Raw genomic sequence first — 15784 nt, 5'->3', positions numbered from 1 at the left:
CGGCTCACTGCAAGCTCCGCCTCCCGGGTTCCCGCCATTCTCCCGCCTCAGCCTCCGAGTAGCTGGGACTACAGCCGCCCGCCACCACGCCCGGCTTTTTTTTTTTGTATTTTTAGTAGAGACGGGGTTTCACCGTGTTAGCCAGGAGGGTCTCGATCTCCTGACCTCGTGATCGGCCTGCCTCGGCCTCCCAAAGTGCTGGGATTACAGGCTTGAGCCACCGCACCCGGCCAGCTATTACTTCTATATGAGGTATATTTAGCTATTAGTTCTATACTTAAGTATATTTTGGTATTAGTCCCATACTTAAGTATATTTTGGTATTCTGTACTTAAGCATATTTTAGTATTAGTTGTATATTCAAGTATTAGTTCTGTATTTAAGTGAATAGTTTAATGCTCACTACCAGTCTTTTACTTCCTGGGGCCTTTCTTGTGATTCATTTTCTTACTGGCTGGATTTTACCGTCAAGCAATTTTTTTTTTCAAGAAGGGTTCCAAAGTGCTGCATTTCACATGTTTTCTTCATGAGAGTGCTGCTAGTTGTGCTTTACTTAAATGATAATGTGGCTGGACAAAGGGTCTTGGGTCATTCTTCTCTTCAAAACTGTGCAGACCTTGATACTTTAATTTCTGGGACAAAAAGCTGCTGGAGATGATCTGCTTTTTCCAACAGAATGACCAGAGACTTGGCTCCAAGTTTAACGGTCTAAAGGGGCCAGGCTTTGGAGCCACCCTTTCTGTCACAAAGTTTCCTGAAATACAGTGTACTCTGATTTGTAGATTCAGGGCTTTTCCCTCTTTCTCAGGGAAATAATCTCATGCCACATCATATCTTTGATTTTGCAGGCACCAATGACTCTGGTGTTGGGATCGTCTTCTGTTCTCTGCATCTGCTAGCTTTTCTGTTTTAATACTTGTCTTTTTCAGATATAATCTTTGTGATTGGCTCAAGCATTTAGGACCAGGGCAGGGGAGGGAAGATGGTTTGGGATGATTTGAGGACATTATATTTATTATACACTTTATTTCTATTATTACACTGTAATATATAATGAAATAATTACACAACTCATCATCATGTAGAATCAGTGGGAGCCCTGAGCTTGTTTTCCTGCAACTAGATGGTCCCATCTGGGGGCGATGGGAGACGGTGACACCCAGAACGTGTTGCTTATGTCCAGGCTACTCCATAATCACTCTGTGGTCGCTGTCACTGCAGAAAACACTGCTTCACAAAGACAGGATGCTGGGCATGGAAGCAGGCTTTCAGCGCGTTTGTGGCAACCTCAGGATATTCCGCCTTGACTTTCATCCAGAATGTATGGAGATTTGAAGTTGTCTCCAACATACTTTTTTTTTTTTTTTTTTGAGACGGAGTCTCGCTCTGCCGCCCAGGCTGGAGTGCAGTGGCCAGATCTCAGCTCACTGCAAGCTCCGCCTCCCGGGTTTACGCCATTCTCCTGCCTCAGCCTCCCGAGTAGCTGGGACTACAGGCGCCCGCCACCTCGCCCGGCTAGTTTTTTGTATTTTTTTTTTAGTAGAGACGGGGTTTCACCATGTTAGCCAGGATGGTCTCGATCTCCTGACCTCGTGATCCGCCTGCCTCGGCCTCCCAAAGTGCTGGGATTACAGGCTTGAGCCACCGTGCCCGGCCATCTCCAACATACTTTTAAGGCCACTGTCATTTGCGATCTCAAGCAGTCGATCCTCTTCTAGCACGGACAAAGTTGATTCCCCTGGTTTACTCTCAAATGGGTCACAGATCCATTCCTTCCCAATTTGGGGGTCTTTTGTGGTTGGGAAGTATCGTTCAAGCTCTTCTGAAAGCTGAGGCCGGTGATCATGCGTCCGCTGGGGAAAGAAGGCCCCGGCTCCGTCTCTTTCACAATCTCGCTAAGGTCTGAAACATGTCAGGAATCCCGGGGTTCACTCGTCACCCCTGTAACTCCAGTTTGGCTTTGAACGCAGCCACTTGATCTGCCGACTGGAACACAGTTGCCACTCTCCCCTGCAGTGACGGATTGAGTTTGTGAGTAGGTTTAATCTGTCACACAAGTACACAAGTTTCCTGACCTATATTCTGTGTCACTGAAATGTGCTGCTAGTGGTGATGTTTTCTAAAAGAAATCTCTGAAGTGGCTGTCGTAACTCAGAAAGTCTGTCCAGCGATCTGCCTTTAGAAAGCATCTCACTCTGCGTATCAGAGAAGCCGTGTGTGCTCTGCATCCAGCTCCTCACAGGGCTGCATGAACAGGCGTGAGTTAGGGCACGTACTTTAACGTGGTTGGTAATTTTAATCACATCCTGCATAAATGTTGTTAAATTCAGGTGACACTTTTTGGCTAGCCAGCGCTTCTCTATGGATGACATACTGCATAGACTCACATTTAGAAGCGACCTCTTTGACCTGAGTAGTGAAACCAGAAAGCTGTCCAGTCATGGTAGCTGCTCTAGCCATGCACAGACCAACACAAAACAGAACAGTTCAGTTTCCCTGATATGTAATAATTCAAAGACTTGAATAGCAGCCATGGTGTTGGTTGGCAACTAAAGCGCACATAACATCCTCATGCACATCCCCCTGAAAAATATGTCACAGAAAAACAAACATTGTTATCTTGTTGTCAACATCAGGACTCGTCAACCTGGATTGAGTACCACAGTGACTCATTAATCCTCTCGAACAACTGTGCCTCAGTATCTGCTGCTACGTCGTCAGTTCGTCTAGTTCTTTATGGTGCTGGCTGAAAGAGCAACATGTGCCACCTTTTGAACTACAGTCCCTCCTAAAAGCTCATGACAAATGTCCTTAGCAGCAGGCAGGATCAGCTCTTCACCAACAGCCAGTCCTGGCTTTGGCAATGCGGTTAGACACTAAGAATGATGCTTTCAGCGCAGATATATTTGATGAAGGGGTAGCCTTCAATAATTGCTTCTGTTCTTGATGTTTACGTTTTTTTCTTTTGAAAACTCCAAAGGCAGTGTCTTTTAATGCAGGATGCTGGGTCTCCATGCGGTGAAGCAGTTTTGAAGCTTTCGTGGCTTTGCTGAGTAGTTGGTCACCACATATTCTACAAAGTGGGCTTGGCGAACGTGACCACCTGTGGAAATGAACCTAGAACTGGAGTAGAACTCTAGGCATTTTCTTCGCAGTGCAGCTTTCTTTTCGTTGGCAGTCTTGGCATCTTCTGCTGTCTCATCAATGGGTCTCTCTCCCTTTTCACAGAAGCTCTCCGGTGACGTTTGATTTTTACTCATTTTGGCGAGGGTTGGCGGGTGGGCTTACCAAAACCGTGGCTGAGACAAGTACACAGTGTGGAAAGAGACGCGGATGGCAGTGGTAAATAAAATAACAGGCGGGCCATGCGCAGACTGAAGTAAGTGTTGGATTCTGACTTAAAGCCTGCCACCAGATACAGCTGTACAACTGAAGTACATCTGCTCACTTGCCACTATAAAGCCTGCCACCAGAGGCAGTCTAATTGTCACTTGCCACTCACTGATCGAGTTTTGATGAGTCTGCAAGCAACTGATGTATTATTATGGTCTCTGTGCAGTCAAACCTCTCTGCTAACATTCATCCGTATTTGCAGCCACTCCCCAGTACTAGCATCACCCCCTCAGCTCCATCTCAGATCATCAGGCATTAAATTCTCAGAAGGAGCACACAACCTAGATCTCCGGCCCACGCAGTTCACAACAGGGTTCGCGCTTCTATGATAATCCAGTGCCGCCACTGATCTGACGGGAGGTGGCGCTCAGGAGGTGACGTGAGTGATGGGCAGCAGCTGGCTGTCAATACAGATGAAGCTTCTGCCGCTCGCCTGCCACTCACCTCGTGCTGTGTGGCCTGGCTAGTAACAGGCCACAGCCTGGTACTGTCCTATGGCCTGGGGTTGGGGACCCCTGTATTTGGGGATGGATCTCATGCTCATGGGAGATCCCCCATGGACGGTCTTCCCCATTGAATATACAGCCCTGAGCCTTTACTTAGTCTATAACGGCTGTTTTTTTCACTTTTCCCATTTCCCCAGTGTCCACCCAGCAGGAGATTTTACTACTCCTTGATCAGGGAGGGAAAAATAACAAGTCCCATTCAGTTTGCTTCCTCCCAGACCTGAGAAGCCAGCAAGATTGCCAGGCCTCGCCACATGCCAGGCTGTGAGGTACAGACCTGAGAAGCCAGCAAGATTGCCAGGTCTCGCCACATGCCAGGCTGTGAGGTACAGACCTGAGAAGCCAGCAAGATTGCCAGGTCTCGCCACATGCCAGGCTGTGAGGTACAGACCTGAGAAGCCAGCAAGATTGCCAGGTCTCGCCACATGCCGGGCTGTGAGGTACAGACCCGAGAAGCCAGCAAGATTGCCAGGCCTCGCCACATGCCGGGCTGTGAGGGAGAAACCTTGCACACTGCTTCTGACTGCTGCCACCGCCGCTGCTGCCCCCGCTGCTGCCCAGGGCTGAAGTTTACTGAATTCGTTATGCCCCTTCCCCTGCTTGGTTGCTATTTTTCCCTACTTATTTTTTACCAGTCTATTGCTCTGTTAGGTAATTCTGTGTGGAAGTTTCAATCTACTGTCTTAACTCTGACAGCTCCCTCTCTGTGTCTTAAGAAATTTATTTACTTTCTCAGCAAACTATCGCAAGGACAAAAAACCAAACACTGCATGTTCTCATTCATAGGTGGGAACTGAACAATGAGAACACTTGGACACAGGAAGGGGAACATCACACACCAGGGCCTGTCGTGGGGTGAGGCGCGGGGGAGGGATAGCATTAGGAGATATACCTAATGTAAATGACGAGTTAATGGGTGCAGCACACCAACATGGCACATGTATACACATGTCACAAACCTGCAGGTTGTGCACATGTACCCTAGAACTTAAAATATAATTTTAAAAAAAGAAATGTATTTACTGCTGGGTGCTCATGCCTGTAATCCCAGCACTTTGGGAGGCTGAGGCAAGCGGATCACCTGAGGTTAGGAGTTCAAGACCAGCCTGGTCAACGTGGTGAAACCCCGTCTCTACTTTAAAAAAAAAAAAGCTGGATGTGGTGGTGTATGCCTCTAGTCCCAGCTACTTGGGAGGCTGAGACAGGAGCATCGCTTGAACCCAGGAGGCAGAGGTTGCAGTGAGCCGAGATCACACCACCACTGCACTCCAGCTTGGGAGACAGAGTGAGACTCTGTCTCAAAAAAGGAAAAAAAAAAAAAAAAATGTATTTATCTCTGTATTTCCACTGCTTGATAAAATGCTACACTTTGCTGAATAAGTGTGGCTGAACTGAAATAAGGATTAAGGTGACACCGCTATGGTGGGCATCAAAAACCACAAGATTCTAGACTCTCGTAGCATTGCCCTAGGATTGTCAGGACTTAGGAGCACACCACCTAGATGCTTATGTATGTTTCATTTTGACCCAGAGAATAGAGAGACAAATTCAGAGAGGATGCTAAAGACATTGTTAGTGTAGATGTCTTCAGAAAAAAGGCAAAATATGAGGCAGAAGGGTGAACAAAACAGAAAAAAATGTACCAAGATGTTCACGGTGGTACTTTGGGGGTGAAGCAGAAAGCAGCTTTCTTTTTATAATTCTGCAGATATTTGAAGTGTATTGCTCTCATATGAAAAGACCGTAACAACAGAAGAGCAAAGCCAGTGCAGAACTTGCAGGGCATGAGTCGAGCCCTACAACACACAAAATCCCGGCCACAATTCCCTTCAAAGTGATGTACTATCCTCGTCACCAAACTGTCAGAAGGAGCGGCTCTGGCCTGCAGCCTGACGGGCTACAAAGTGCATTCCCTGGGTGAGAAGCTGCATGTGCGTCACGTCCGTGGGGATGGAGAACAATGCCAAGTGTCAGACATGACGGAAACCCATCTTCACACCTCACAGCAGAAAATGCCAAGGCATGTACCTGTTTCTTGGTCCTAAATAAGGACTGGTGAATACAGTCAGGATTTCAATGTTTTACTTAAGCCCCATTTTGCTCTAAACTTATTTAAAAAAAATACTTCCGAGTCTTAATTTTCTCAGTGGGATCAATGACTTTTGCTCCATGAAGATCTACTTGGAGAACAAAAGCAAAGCATTTTCAACTCAACGGCCTTGATTTAAGACAAAAGTTCAATGCCATGGCAGTATGCCCGCTTTGCTCTTACAATGACCAAGAGAGGTGGCAGAAATGAAAGAGCACCCCATCGCCAGTCCGGTGGGCCACGGTCTCCACACCAAGTGCTATCCTGCCAGGGTGCTGGGTACCTTGCTTAGAGGGAGCTCTGAAAAGAGCTAATTTATGGTTTTTATCCTCTTTGGTTATTACTACAAAAGGGATATACATATAGAAAACACAAATTTGCAGCTGTAAGTCTCTCCCACTGAATAAAAACCAACAGAACTTCTTAAAACTCCAGATAATCTCAAATTAACTTTTCCCATTTTACTTCACTTCTTTTTCCCCCACCATATATTTTACCCCTTGGGCTGTTTCTTCTGAAATCATATTTCTGCTAACCCAGAATAGGTGAATTTTCTAAAATCACGATTATTTCCTTTTTCTTTTCATCTCCCTTTCAGTTAGGGCCACATACTCTTTCTTGGCAACCAGTGCAAATTCATTCTTTCTAGCTCAGTTCCAAAACCCATTTCTAGTGCTGCTATTCCATGCGCCCCTCCTCCAGGCCGGGCGTCTCCTGTCTCACCGGAACTGGATGCCGGCTCTGAGCCCTAGTGCCCTTCGAGGCACACACATCATCTCGGGGGTTCCCCATTCTGAGATTTACCTCAGTTCTTCCACTTTGCTTAAACTCTCCCCCATCCCCCACAGATATAGAAGGGCAAATCCAATGATCTCCTCAACCGTGTCTGATTACAGCCACTTGGAACCGAAGGCCTTGTCCATCCCTAGTCTGGAGGCCGACCAGCAGGTACTCACCGTGGTATACTCAAAGTAGTAAAGGCAGTTGTCAGTCAGAATGAACCAGCGTCTCTTCCAAGTCTTTACCCTGCCACCTGCAGAGCAAAAAGAGATGCACGTTCGACAAGAGACAACCAGACAAGCGCAGGCTCCACGACACACACAACACCCTCTCTTCTCAGAGAGAGTTGGGGGAGAGGCATCAGGAGAACGTGGAGCCCACAACATTGACATCAGTAACAAGACACAGAGCCGAAACAGAAGCGCCTTTCACAAAGTGAAAGCCTGTGGGTACAAGCAGAGCAAGCGCGTCTAGGTGACACCTGGAGATGGAATCAGGACAGCAGGATGAGCATGGGTTTGTGGAGGGAAAACCCAGGGGCAATAATGACATACAATGCAAATTTGCCAGAGTCAGCAAAAAGCCCATGTGGTAGAAATCGCCAAAGAACAGAAAAAGAAGGAAGGGTCAGCACTTCGTGCAGGCTACTCTGCTATGGACAAGCAGCCCGGCACATAAGGAGTGTTTCACTGGAAGTGAAGGAAGGAGGAAGCAGGAGGGGAGATGCTGGGAGCCTTCACAATCAAATGCCATGAGAGGGAGACTCCATCTCAAAAAAAAAAAAAAAAAAAAAAAAGCTAGGGTTGGGGTCGTGAAGTTATGCTGAGACAGACATGAAGGAAGGAAAAATTTCCCCAAGCCTATCTGAATGAAGCTACACCTGCTGTCAAATTGGAACCACAGGCTTCCTTTTCCTCCACCTCCCTCTCATCAAGGGAACATTTTCTGAACATGAACTACTCAAAACTTATCCCTAAGGCCTTCACCTGTGAAGCCATGCATGGCATTCTAGAAACACTTCTTGCGCGCTGCTCTTTTGCTAAGACTTAACTTACAGACAATATTGCTTCTCCAATCTTCCTCAATGGCAAGAACCATGGGGCATAAATCTCATACCCCCAATCATGCTTTCTCTCTTGCCCTCATCACAAATAGCTGAGCAAAGAGGAGAATGGTTTTACAGGGACTATTTCTAACTGCCAGAACTTGCCTGCATGCTCACACCAGAGAAACCTAAGGGGAGTATGCAAACAATGTTACGGAAAGAAAATGTCCAGTGTAGGTCCTGGCAGACAAATAAAAGGACCGCTGGGCTTTCAGGCCAGTTTTTAGCATCCTGCTTGGACGCTGAACTCTAGGCGGGCTTACGTGACTGATCATTAATTGCAAAGATTCCAAATGACACAGATCTAGGTTATGCGGGGGAATTTGCTGTAAGCAAGCACGTGCCATCCGCCTGCCCATCCTGTGCTGTATCAAGCAAATTGAGACTCCCTCCCTCCAGTGACTTGTAAGTTTCATGTGAGCCCTTGCTGCTGGTCCGTAAAGGTTAGATGGCATGAATAAGGAGAAAACCATAAATGGATACTATGACATGCATGTGGAAAACAGGAAAGCCTGGGCAGAATTAAATAAGGAGGATAAAGAAGACAAGGACTATATTCAGGACTGAAGCCAATTTGTTCTTAAAAAGGAACCCCCTCCACCAATTCAGAGCCTGAGAACTTTGGTCTTCCAGCCTGGCAGGCCATTGGTTGTCCCCGGAGGCTTGGCACAAAGGGAACATCAGCCCATGCTGGCCTCCCATGCGCTCCATCACAGGACACTACCCGGGGAACCCTTGGGACTTAGGAGATCATGGAAGAAGCGAGTCAGATGCTAAAAGAAACGCGATGGAAGGAAATCAAGGAGAAAAAGCAAAGCCGGAAGAAATTCTCTGCCTGATTACAAAAGCTTGGTTATTATCCCTGGACAATTTGTTGCATTACAGAGACCTCTACCATCAAGCATCACTGTGGGCCCACGGGGAACATGTCCACGTGGAAAGAAAAGCAGACATGAAACAAGCAGACAGATCAATGCGTGCCTAGGACAGTCCCTGTGGAACTCACAGGACCACCTCCCACTGCACGGCTCCTCAGCCCTCCTGTGACCTCCCCGAGATATCAAGGCCGGATGCCATCTTCCCCTACAGCTGAGAACAACCTGACAAGTTCCTGAAGCATCTGAGCAAGTGTGCACGTTTGGAGCTGTTCTTTTTAAGTGTAGCTACTGCTCAGGGAATGCTTTGGCACAAATCTGAGGTGTCTTGGGCTAGGAAAACATGTTTCCCCAAACCAGCAAATGGAGAGGAGACACCAAAACATAACTAGGAGACCAATTCAGGGCTTTAATGAGGACTCGCTGAAAGAGCGAGGGAGTGGAACAAAACATAAAATAGAGCCCAGGCTGTAATGCCCTTCTCTCATCCCCAGGAAATTAAATACGAGGACTTCAGGGGGGGTTTTGGGTTTGGAGTTGTTTTTTCACCGTCACTCGGTGTCATTTTGAGTTTAGGACACGCCATTTCCCCTTTTTGTCCAAAGGTAAATGTCTTAAATATCGTCTAATTTAATTCTTTCCCTAGTTTGCTTTTCCATCATGGTAAATCAGAAGCTTTCCCTAGCTTTGGGAAGCCAAGACTTTGTTCTTTCTGGGAAAGTCTCAGCTTGAAAAAAGAAGAAAAAAGAAAGACTTCCTTCTCTTCTTTCTCCTCTTCCCCACTTCAGAGACTAACTTTCAATCAGGCTGATTAATGGATGTCAAATTGAATATCAAACATAGCGCATGTCTTAGCCAATAATTCCAAGTGAAAATGTCGTGGAAACTTCCTCTGTTTTTACAAACCCACTCTTGGTATGTTTTCTTGCATTACTGCATTCAGTAATGAATATAACATATACTCCTCCAGAAAGGAAAAACGAAAATTGCTCCAAACCCCTGATCCTGACCAGTTCCCTAGGGACTGTACACTAAGTTAGAAGCAGCATTAACACTACCACCGGCAATTAAAAAACAAAATAACCAAAAATAACGAAATAAGAAAATGCTGCAGCAATGACAGTGGCCTATGCAGAGCGAGCGAGCAGGCTGAGGGGTTACATACCTCCTGGAGTTTGGGGCAAGGAAAAGGAGAGCCAAAATCATGGAAACATACAAATGAGGGAGAAAAGAAAATTAAAACAAATAAATTAAACCCGATTCCTTAATCTTAAAGTGCAATGTATCAGTCACATTCATGCCTGCCTGGGGAGAGAGCTGAACTAAAAACACTAAACCGGCAAATGATCCCACTACTGTCTGGCACGTGAATGAGGGGCTCTTACATGCCATGTCCCACCTCATCAAGGCAAATTTTGGGGCACTACTGAAAACCTGGCCCCAGAGATGCCACAAATCAGCTTTTACAAAGCCAACGTTTATTAGTATATCCAGAATCAGAGCAAAGAAGACTAAGATTATTTCAGGGAAAATTAAATGTCTTTCTTTAGATGGCTGTCACTTTTTAAAGTGTGTAAGAATGCACACACATATACCCATGAATATACATGTACATATGTGTATACACAAGAATACACATTCTTATGGCTATATGCATACACAGACATACACACACAGCTCCAGACGGCTGGAAGCCCTGCCTTCTGCAGCACATAAACACAAAGAGTGATGCTAAGTGTGCTACAATGAAAACACAATATTCAGAGTTTCGAAGGGTTTGATGGAGGTTTAGAAAAAGTAATGCAATGAGCTAAAACTGAGTCCCACACTTGGTAAAATTTTCTCTTTTTTAAAATCTGAGATGCCTCATGAATTTGCATGTCATCCTGGTGTAAGAACCAAGATAATCTTTGTACTGTTCTAATTTTAGTGTCTGGGCTGTCAAAGCTAACACTTAGTATTAGCATTTAAACAAATCTCACTGGAGGGGAAAGTAAATCCAAACTTGGACACACTTTAAACATTTCCAGTAGGTTTTCTTTTAACTCCATCCACTTGGCAATAGGAATGTGGAAGGGAAGGTTGCCTATGGGGTTAGTAATTTTAGAGCCTTAACTTCAAAGATTCTGCTGGCTTAAATATACATAAAATGATGGCCAATTCAAGAGATATTTACAACTGATTGGTGAAGTGGTGCCATAAGGGGAATTTATGAATTAAGTCATTATGTATAAGCACAAGGACTTGGGATATGCCTTTAAAAGAAAATAGAAAGGCTATTGCTCTCTGACCTAGTCAGAAATAAAGGATTCCATTTTAGCCTTCCCAGATGTGTTGGTAATGACCAAGAGAGTACTGACTTCTAATCACTGGGGCGAGTAGTTGGGCTGGTAGAGGACGAAACAGCCCCTGCTACTGTGAGAACCCAACTCATCAAAGGCTAAGGCAGAAGGCAACAGAGGAAATACGCTGTTAGTGCCCGCCCCCCACCCAAAAAAAAAAAAAAAAAAAAAAGGGCATCATTATGTCCGGAGAGTCTAGAGCTCTCTCTATATTCTGAAACTATTAATAAAGTAAACACATGTGGACATGAATGTGTATCAAAACCCTACTAATGTTTTTCCTATTGATTATCCTGTCCCCTTCACGGCAAGGCATGACCACAAATCTCAGCAATACAAGCTCATCACTTCTGGCAGAGGGAAGAGAAATGCATTTTCAGCTTTTCTAAATGAACACAATAATTAATGTGGCTGATTGAGATTGAAAAGGAGGGGGGAAAAAAAAGAAAAAAAAAAAACCGCTGCCCAAGAATGAGTAAGAGTGCTGTGGATTGAGCTGCAGCCAAGGGCTCTAGGCTTGCCATGCACACTGCCTGTGGGGGAGCCAGATGCAGAAGGAAGTGACGATGCACTGGGGCGGGGGCAGGAGCGCCAGGTACAAATCTGTGTGACGGGAAGTAGAAAGATGGACAGGGTTGGCCACCCTCCCAATGGTTATGGGGACAGGGAAGGCAAACGGACCAGGTGCTCAGGGAGCTGCCTTGAAACAAAACCTGGTCAACCAATTCAAGAGTAAAAACGTGGAGCATGAACACATGTGGGCAATATTTATGGTGGAGTAAAATCTGTCCCCAGTAGTCTGTGTCCCACGGGGGCAATGACTATGAAGTCACTTCCTTTTTGGAAGCGGACCTTTGTTAGAACAGAACTCATACCAAAGTCTCTTTGAAGTCCCCTATAAGCCACCCCCTTTCCCATATGGTGTGTGTGTGTCCATGAATGTGTGTGACCATGCATGCGCGTGTACGCACACATGCACGCACACACAGGCACATGCATGCACACACACACACACACACACGCACACACACAGCCTTTCTTCCTAAGTCTCAGCTTTAGGAGCCCTAACTCAGAGACTACTTACCGAGTTTCAATAGCCAGCCTTCTCGGTCTGGGTTGAAGAAAGTGTGAGTGAGGTCATTCCCGTCATCTTCTGGGATTTTAAAGGGTTCATTTTTTATGCTCTCATAGAGATTCTGGGATAAAAGATGACAATTTATGTCTCTGATTCTAGAAATATTTTTTCTTCCTCCCCTTTCTCTTCATTCATTCCACAAGCATTCATTATATGCCTACAGTAAGCCAAGCCTGCTGGGTGCTGAGACTAAAAGAATATGACCATTTCTGCTTTCAGGCAGCTCATAGTGACAAAATCAATAAGACTTCCCAATTAGGAAAATAAAGACAGCAGCTTGACTTCTATTCAAGCTTTTAGTTTCATATTTTTTTTTTTTTTTTTTTTTTTTTTTTTTTTTTGAGACGGAGTCTCGCTCTGTCTCCCGGGCTGAGTGCAGTGGCCGGATCTCAGCTCACTGCAAGCTCCGCCTCCCGGGTTTACGCCATTCTCCTGCCTCAGCCTCCCGAGTAGCTGGGACTACAGGCGCCCGCCACCTCGCCCGGCTAGTTTTTTGTATTTTTTAGTAGAGACGGGGTTTCACCGGGTTAGCCAGGATGGTCTTGATCTCCTGACCTCGTGATCCGCCCGTCTCAGGCCTCCCAAAGTGCTGGGATTACAGGCTTGAGCCACCGCGCCCGGCCTAGTTTCATATTTACAACCCACTGTCCCCTTCCTGATTCCGTAGCTGGGCCTCACTACCAACTTCTTAATGAAATTCACATGGTTAAATAAATTAAAAGAGGAGACCCTTGATAAACTGTATGTCTTTTCTTCCTTCCTACAAAAGACGATCCTGTTCCCAGTGAACTCTTTCTTGACTTGAATGAAGGCCACTCTTGCTTGCTTACCCGGAGTAGCTCCTCCGGCAGGTCTCCCCCATCATTGATGCCTCGGTTCATGGCAATGAACCTCTCCACAGTGGGCTTATCTTTGACATTGGGGTTGTGCAGACTGGTGTTCAACATGATGATGGCAAAGGAGAGGACATAACAAGTGTCTAAAGATGAGAGAAAAGCAAAGGGGAGCCGTTGTATGCTTAGATGACCAGAAACATCCTACCCACAAGAGCAAGAGATATCAGATGAAACCAGGAATAAAAAACCATGTTCTCAGCCAGGTGCAGTGGCTCACGCCTGTAATCCCAGCACTTTGGGAGGCTGAGGCGGGTGGATAACAAGGTCAGGAGTTCAAGCCTAGCCTGACCAACATGGTGAAACCTTGTCTCTACTAAAACAGAAAAATTAGCCGGGCATGGTGGCGTGCGCCTGCAATCCCAGTGACTCGGGAGGCTGAGGCAGCAGAAATGCTTGAACCTGGGAGGCAGAGGTTGCAGTGAGCCAAGATAGCGCCACTGCACTCCAGCCTGGGTGACAGAGCGAGACTCCATCTCAAAAAAAAAAAAAAAAAGAAAAAGAAAAAAAAAAAAGAAAAGAAAAGAAAAAGAAAAACAAGAAAAACCATGTTCTCCAAAGAATGGGATGAATCCAGATGAACGGGTACACTAGGGCACGCTGCTGTCTGAAAGGAGCAAGGCATGAAAGAGTATATAAAGTATTCAAGACTTAAAGCTGTTTATTTTTTCAGATTGGAAAGGAGAATACACTGTAGAAACTCTGAAAAACACAAGGTATTTTTTTTAAAAATGACCTATAATGACCCATAATCCCACTATCTAGCAATAATTTATTTTGCTTTATTTTCTCTACGTAAATGTGTCTAGGTATAACTCATCACATATTTATCTCACAAACACATACTGCAACAAAATTGGAAACAAACTAAAACATATATATGCTTTTTTGCTAATCTTAATATCATTCTCCTACGTCAATAAAAATTCTTTGTAACAACACCGGTTTTTTTAGTTTCTGTTTTTTGTTTTGAGACAGAGTCTCACTCTGTCACCCAGGCTGGAGTGCTGTGGGGTGATCATAGCTCGCTGCATGCCGTCTTAAACTCCTGGGCTCAAGAGATCCTCCTGCCTCAGCCTCACAAATAGCTGGGACTACAGGCACAAGCCACCACACCTGGTTAATTTAAAAAAATTTTTGGCTGGGCGCGGTGGCTCAAGCCTGTAATCCCAGCACTTTGGGAGGCCAAGACGGGCGGATCACGAGGTCAGGAGATCAAGACCATCCTGGCTAACACGGTGAAACCCCGTCTCTACTAACAAAATACAAAAAACTAGCCGGGTGAGGTGGCGGTGCCTGTGGTCCCAGCTACTCGGGAGGCTGAGGCAGGAGAATGGCGTAGACCCGGGAGGCGGAGCTTGCAGTGAGCTGAGATCCGGCCACTGCACTCCAGCCTGGGCCACAGAGCGAGACTCCGTCTCAAAAAAAATAAGAAAATAAAAAAAATTTTTTTTGGAGACAGGGTCTTATAATGTTGCCCAGGCTGGTCTCAAACTCCTAGCCTCAAGCAATCCTCTCACCTCGGCCTCCCACCCAAGATGCTGACATTACAAGTGTGAGCTACTGCACACAGCTAAAATGTGGTTTTTAACAGTTGTGTATTTCATAGTTCAGAGGCACCACAATTTAAATTCACAGTGCCATACTGTCGGACTTTTGGATTATTTCCAACATTTTACTATTTTAAGTATCATTAAATAAATGTTCCTAGGCATGAATCTCAGTCCTTTTGTTTTAGAAATTATCTGGTGCCAAGAAAATAATCCAGTGTAAAATGCCCATCATAAACTAGGATGAATTATTATATTTACCCGTGGACTGGAACACACCATTATTGCACTGACAGTATCGCTGGGCAAACGCCTCCATCATCCGGTCAATCTTCTGGGCCTCTCCAGGTAGCCGGAAGCTCCACAGGAACTGCCTGAGTGGGTAAAGACAGGGTGCTCCAGAACTCGAGGAGGCAATTTATTTCTCTATCAATTGTTAAACTACCAATGGTTTTTTTCTTTCTTTCTTTTTGAGACAGAGTCTCACTCTGTCATCCAGGCTGGAGTGCAGTGGCATGATCTCAGCTCACTGCAACCTCCACCTGCCAGATTCAAGCAATCTCCTGCCTCAGCCTCCCAAGTAGCTGGGACTACAGGCGCCCGCCGCCACGCCTGGGTAATTTTTTGTATTTTTAGTAGAAACAGGGTTTCACCATGCTGGCCAGGCTGGTCTCGAACTCCTGGCCTCAAGTGATCCACCCGCCTCAGCCTCCCAAAATGCTGGGAGTACAGGCGTGAGCCACCACGCCTGGCCACGGACAATGATTTTTTAACATCAAAGTGCAAAGGGAGCCCTGCTGGGCTTCAGCCTTCTGTTCTATAACTCTGAACAGATGCAAAGTTGCCATCCACACCACTGTTATTTTAATCAAGAGTAAAATTTTTTCTTAGGAAAAAGTGAAAAATTAGGACGGAAACCATTCCTACTGAGGAGTGGTTTCCCTCCTCAGAATAATCTACAAGACTGAAACATAGATAATGCTCATTTTAAACAAACCCTATTTCCGGAAAACAAGATGGGTGACAGAAAAAGAGAAGACTATCTTATCAAAACATTAACAATTGATCCCTTTAAGTCAAAGAAAGACCCACAGCTGACAGGTTTAATTGTGGATT

The 15784-nt window shown here is 45.6% G+C and overlaps 1 protein-coding gene across 4 annotated transcripts in view; it reads right to left on the bottom strand.

The window, feature by feature from the left end:
- The window catches only part of CYTH1 (cytohesin 1), a 109856-nt gene that overhangs the window by 11633 nt on the left and 82439 nt on the right, over positions 1–15784 (bottom strand). For 2 of the 4 annotated variants that reach the window (XM_030922524.1, XM_010381930.2), the window contains exons 7-10: positions 14930–15042; positions 13056–13204; positions 12175–12286; positions 6945–7021 (exon numbers count right to left, since the gene is read on the bottom strand). In XM_030922524.1, the coding sequence (XP_030778384.1) occupies positions 6945–7021; positions 12175–12286; positions 13056–13204; positions 14930–15042 (451 nt within the window). Of the gene's footprint in view, positions 1–6944; positions 7024–12173; positions 12287–13055; positions 13205–14929; positions 15043–15784 lie in introns of all 4 variants that reach the window. The other 2 variants (XM_030922523.1, XM_030922522.1) reach the window with 1 other exon arrangement.

This window comes from Rhinopithecus roxellana, chromosome 19 (genome assembly GCF_007565055.1).
Source record: "Rhinopithecus roxellana isolate Shanxi Qingling chromosome 19, ASM756505v1, whole genome shotgun sequence".
Taxonomy (NCBI): domain Eukaryota; kingdom Metazoa; phylum Chordata; class Mammalia; order Primates; family Cercopithecidae; genus Rhinopithecus; species Rhinopithecus roxellana.
The sequence above is the reverse complement of the archived record's forward strand: the minus strand, read 5'-3'. Positions and strand labels throughout refer to the sequence as shown.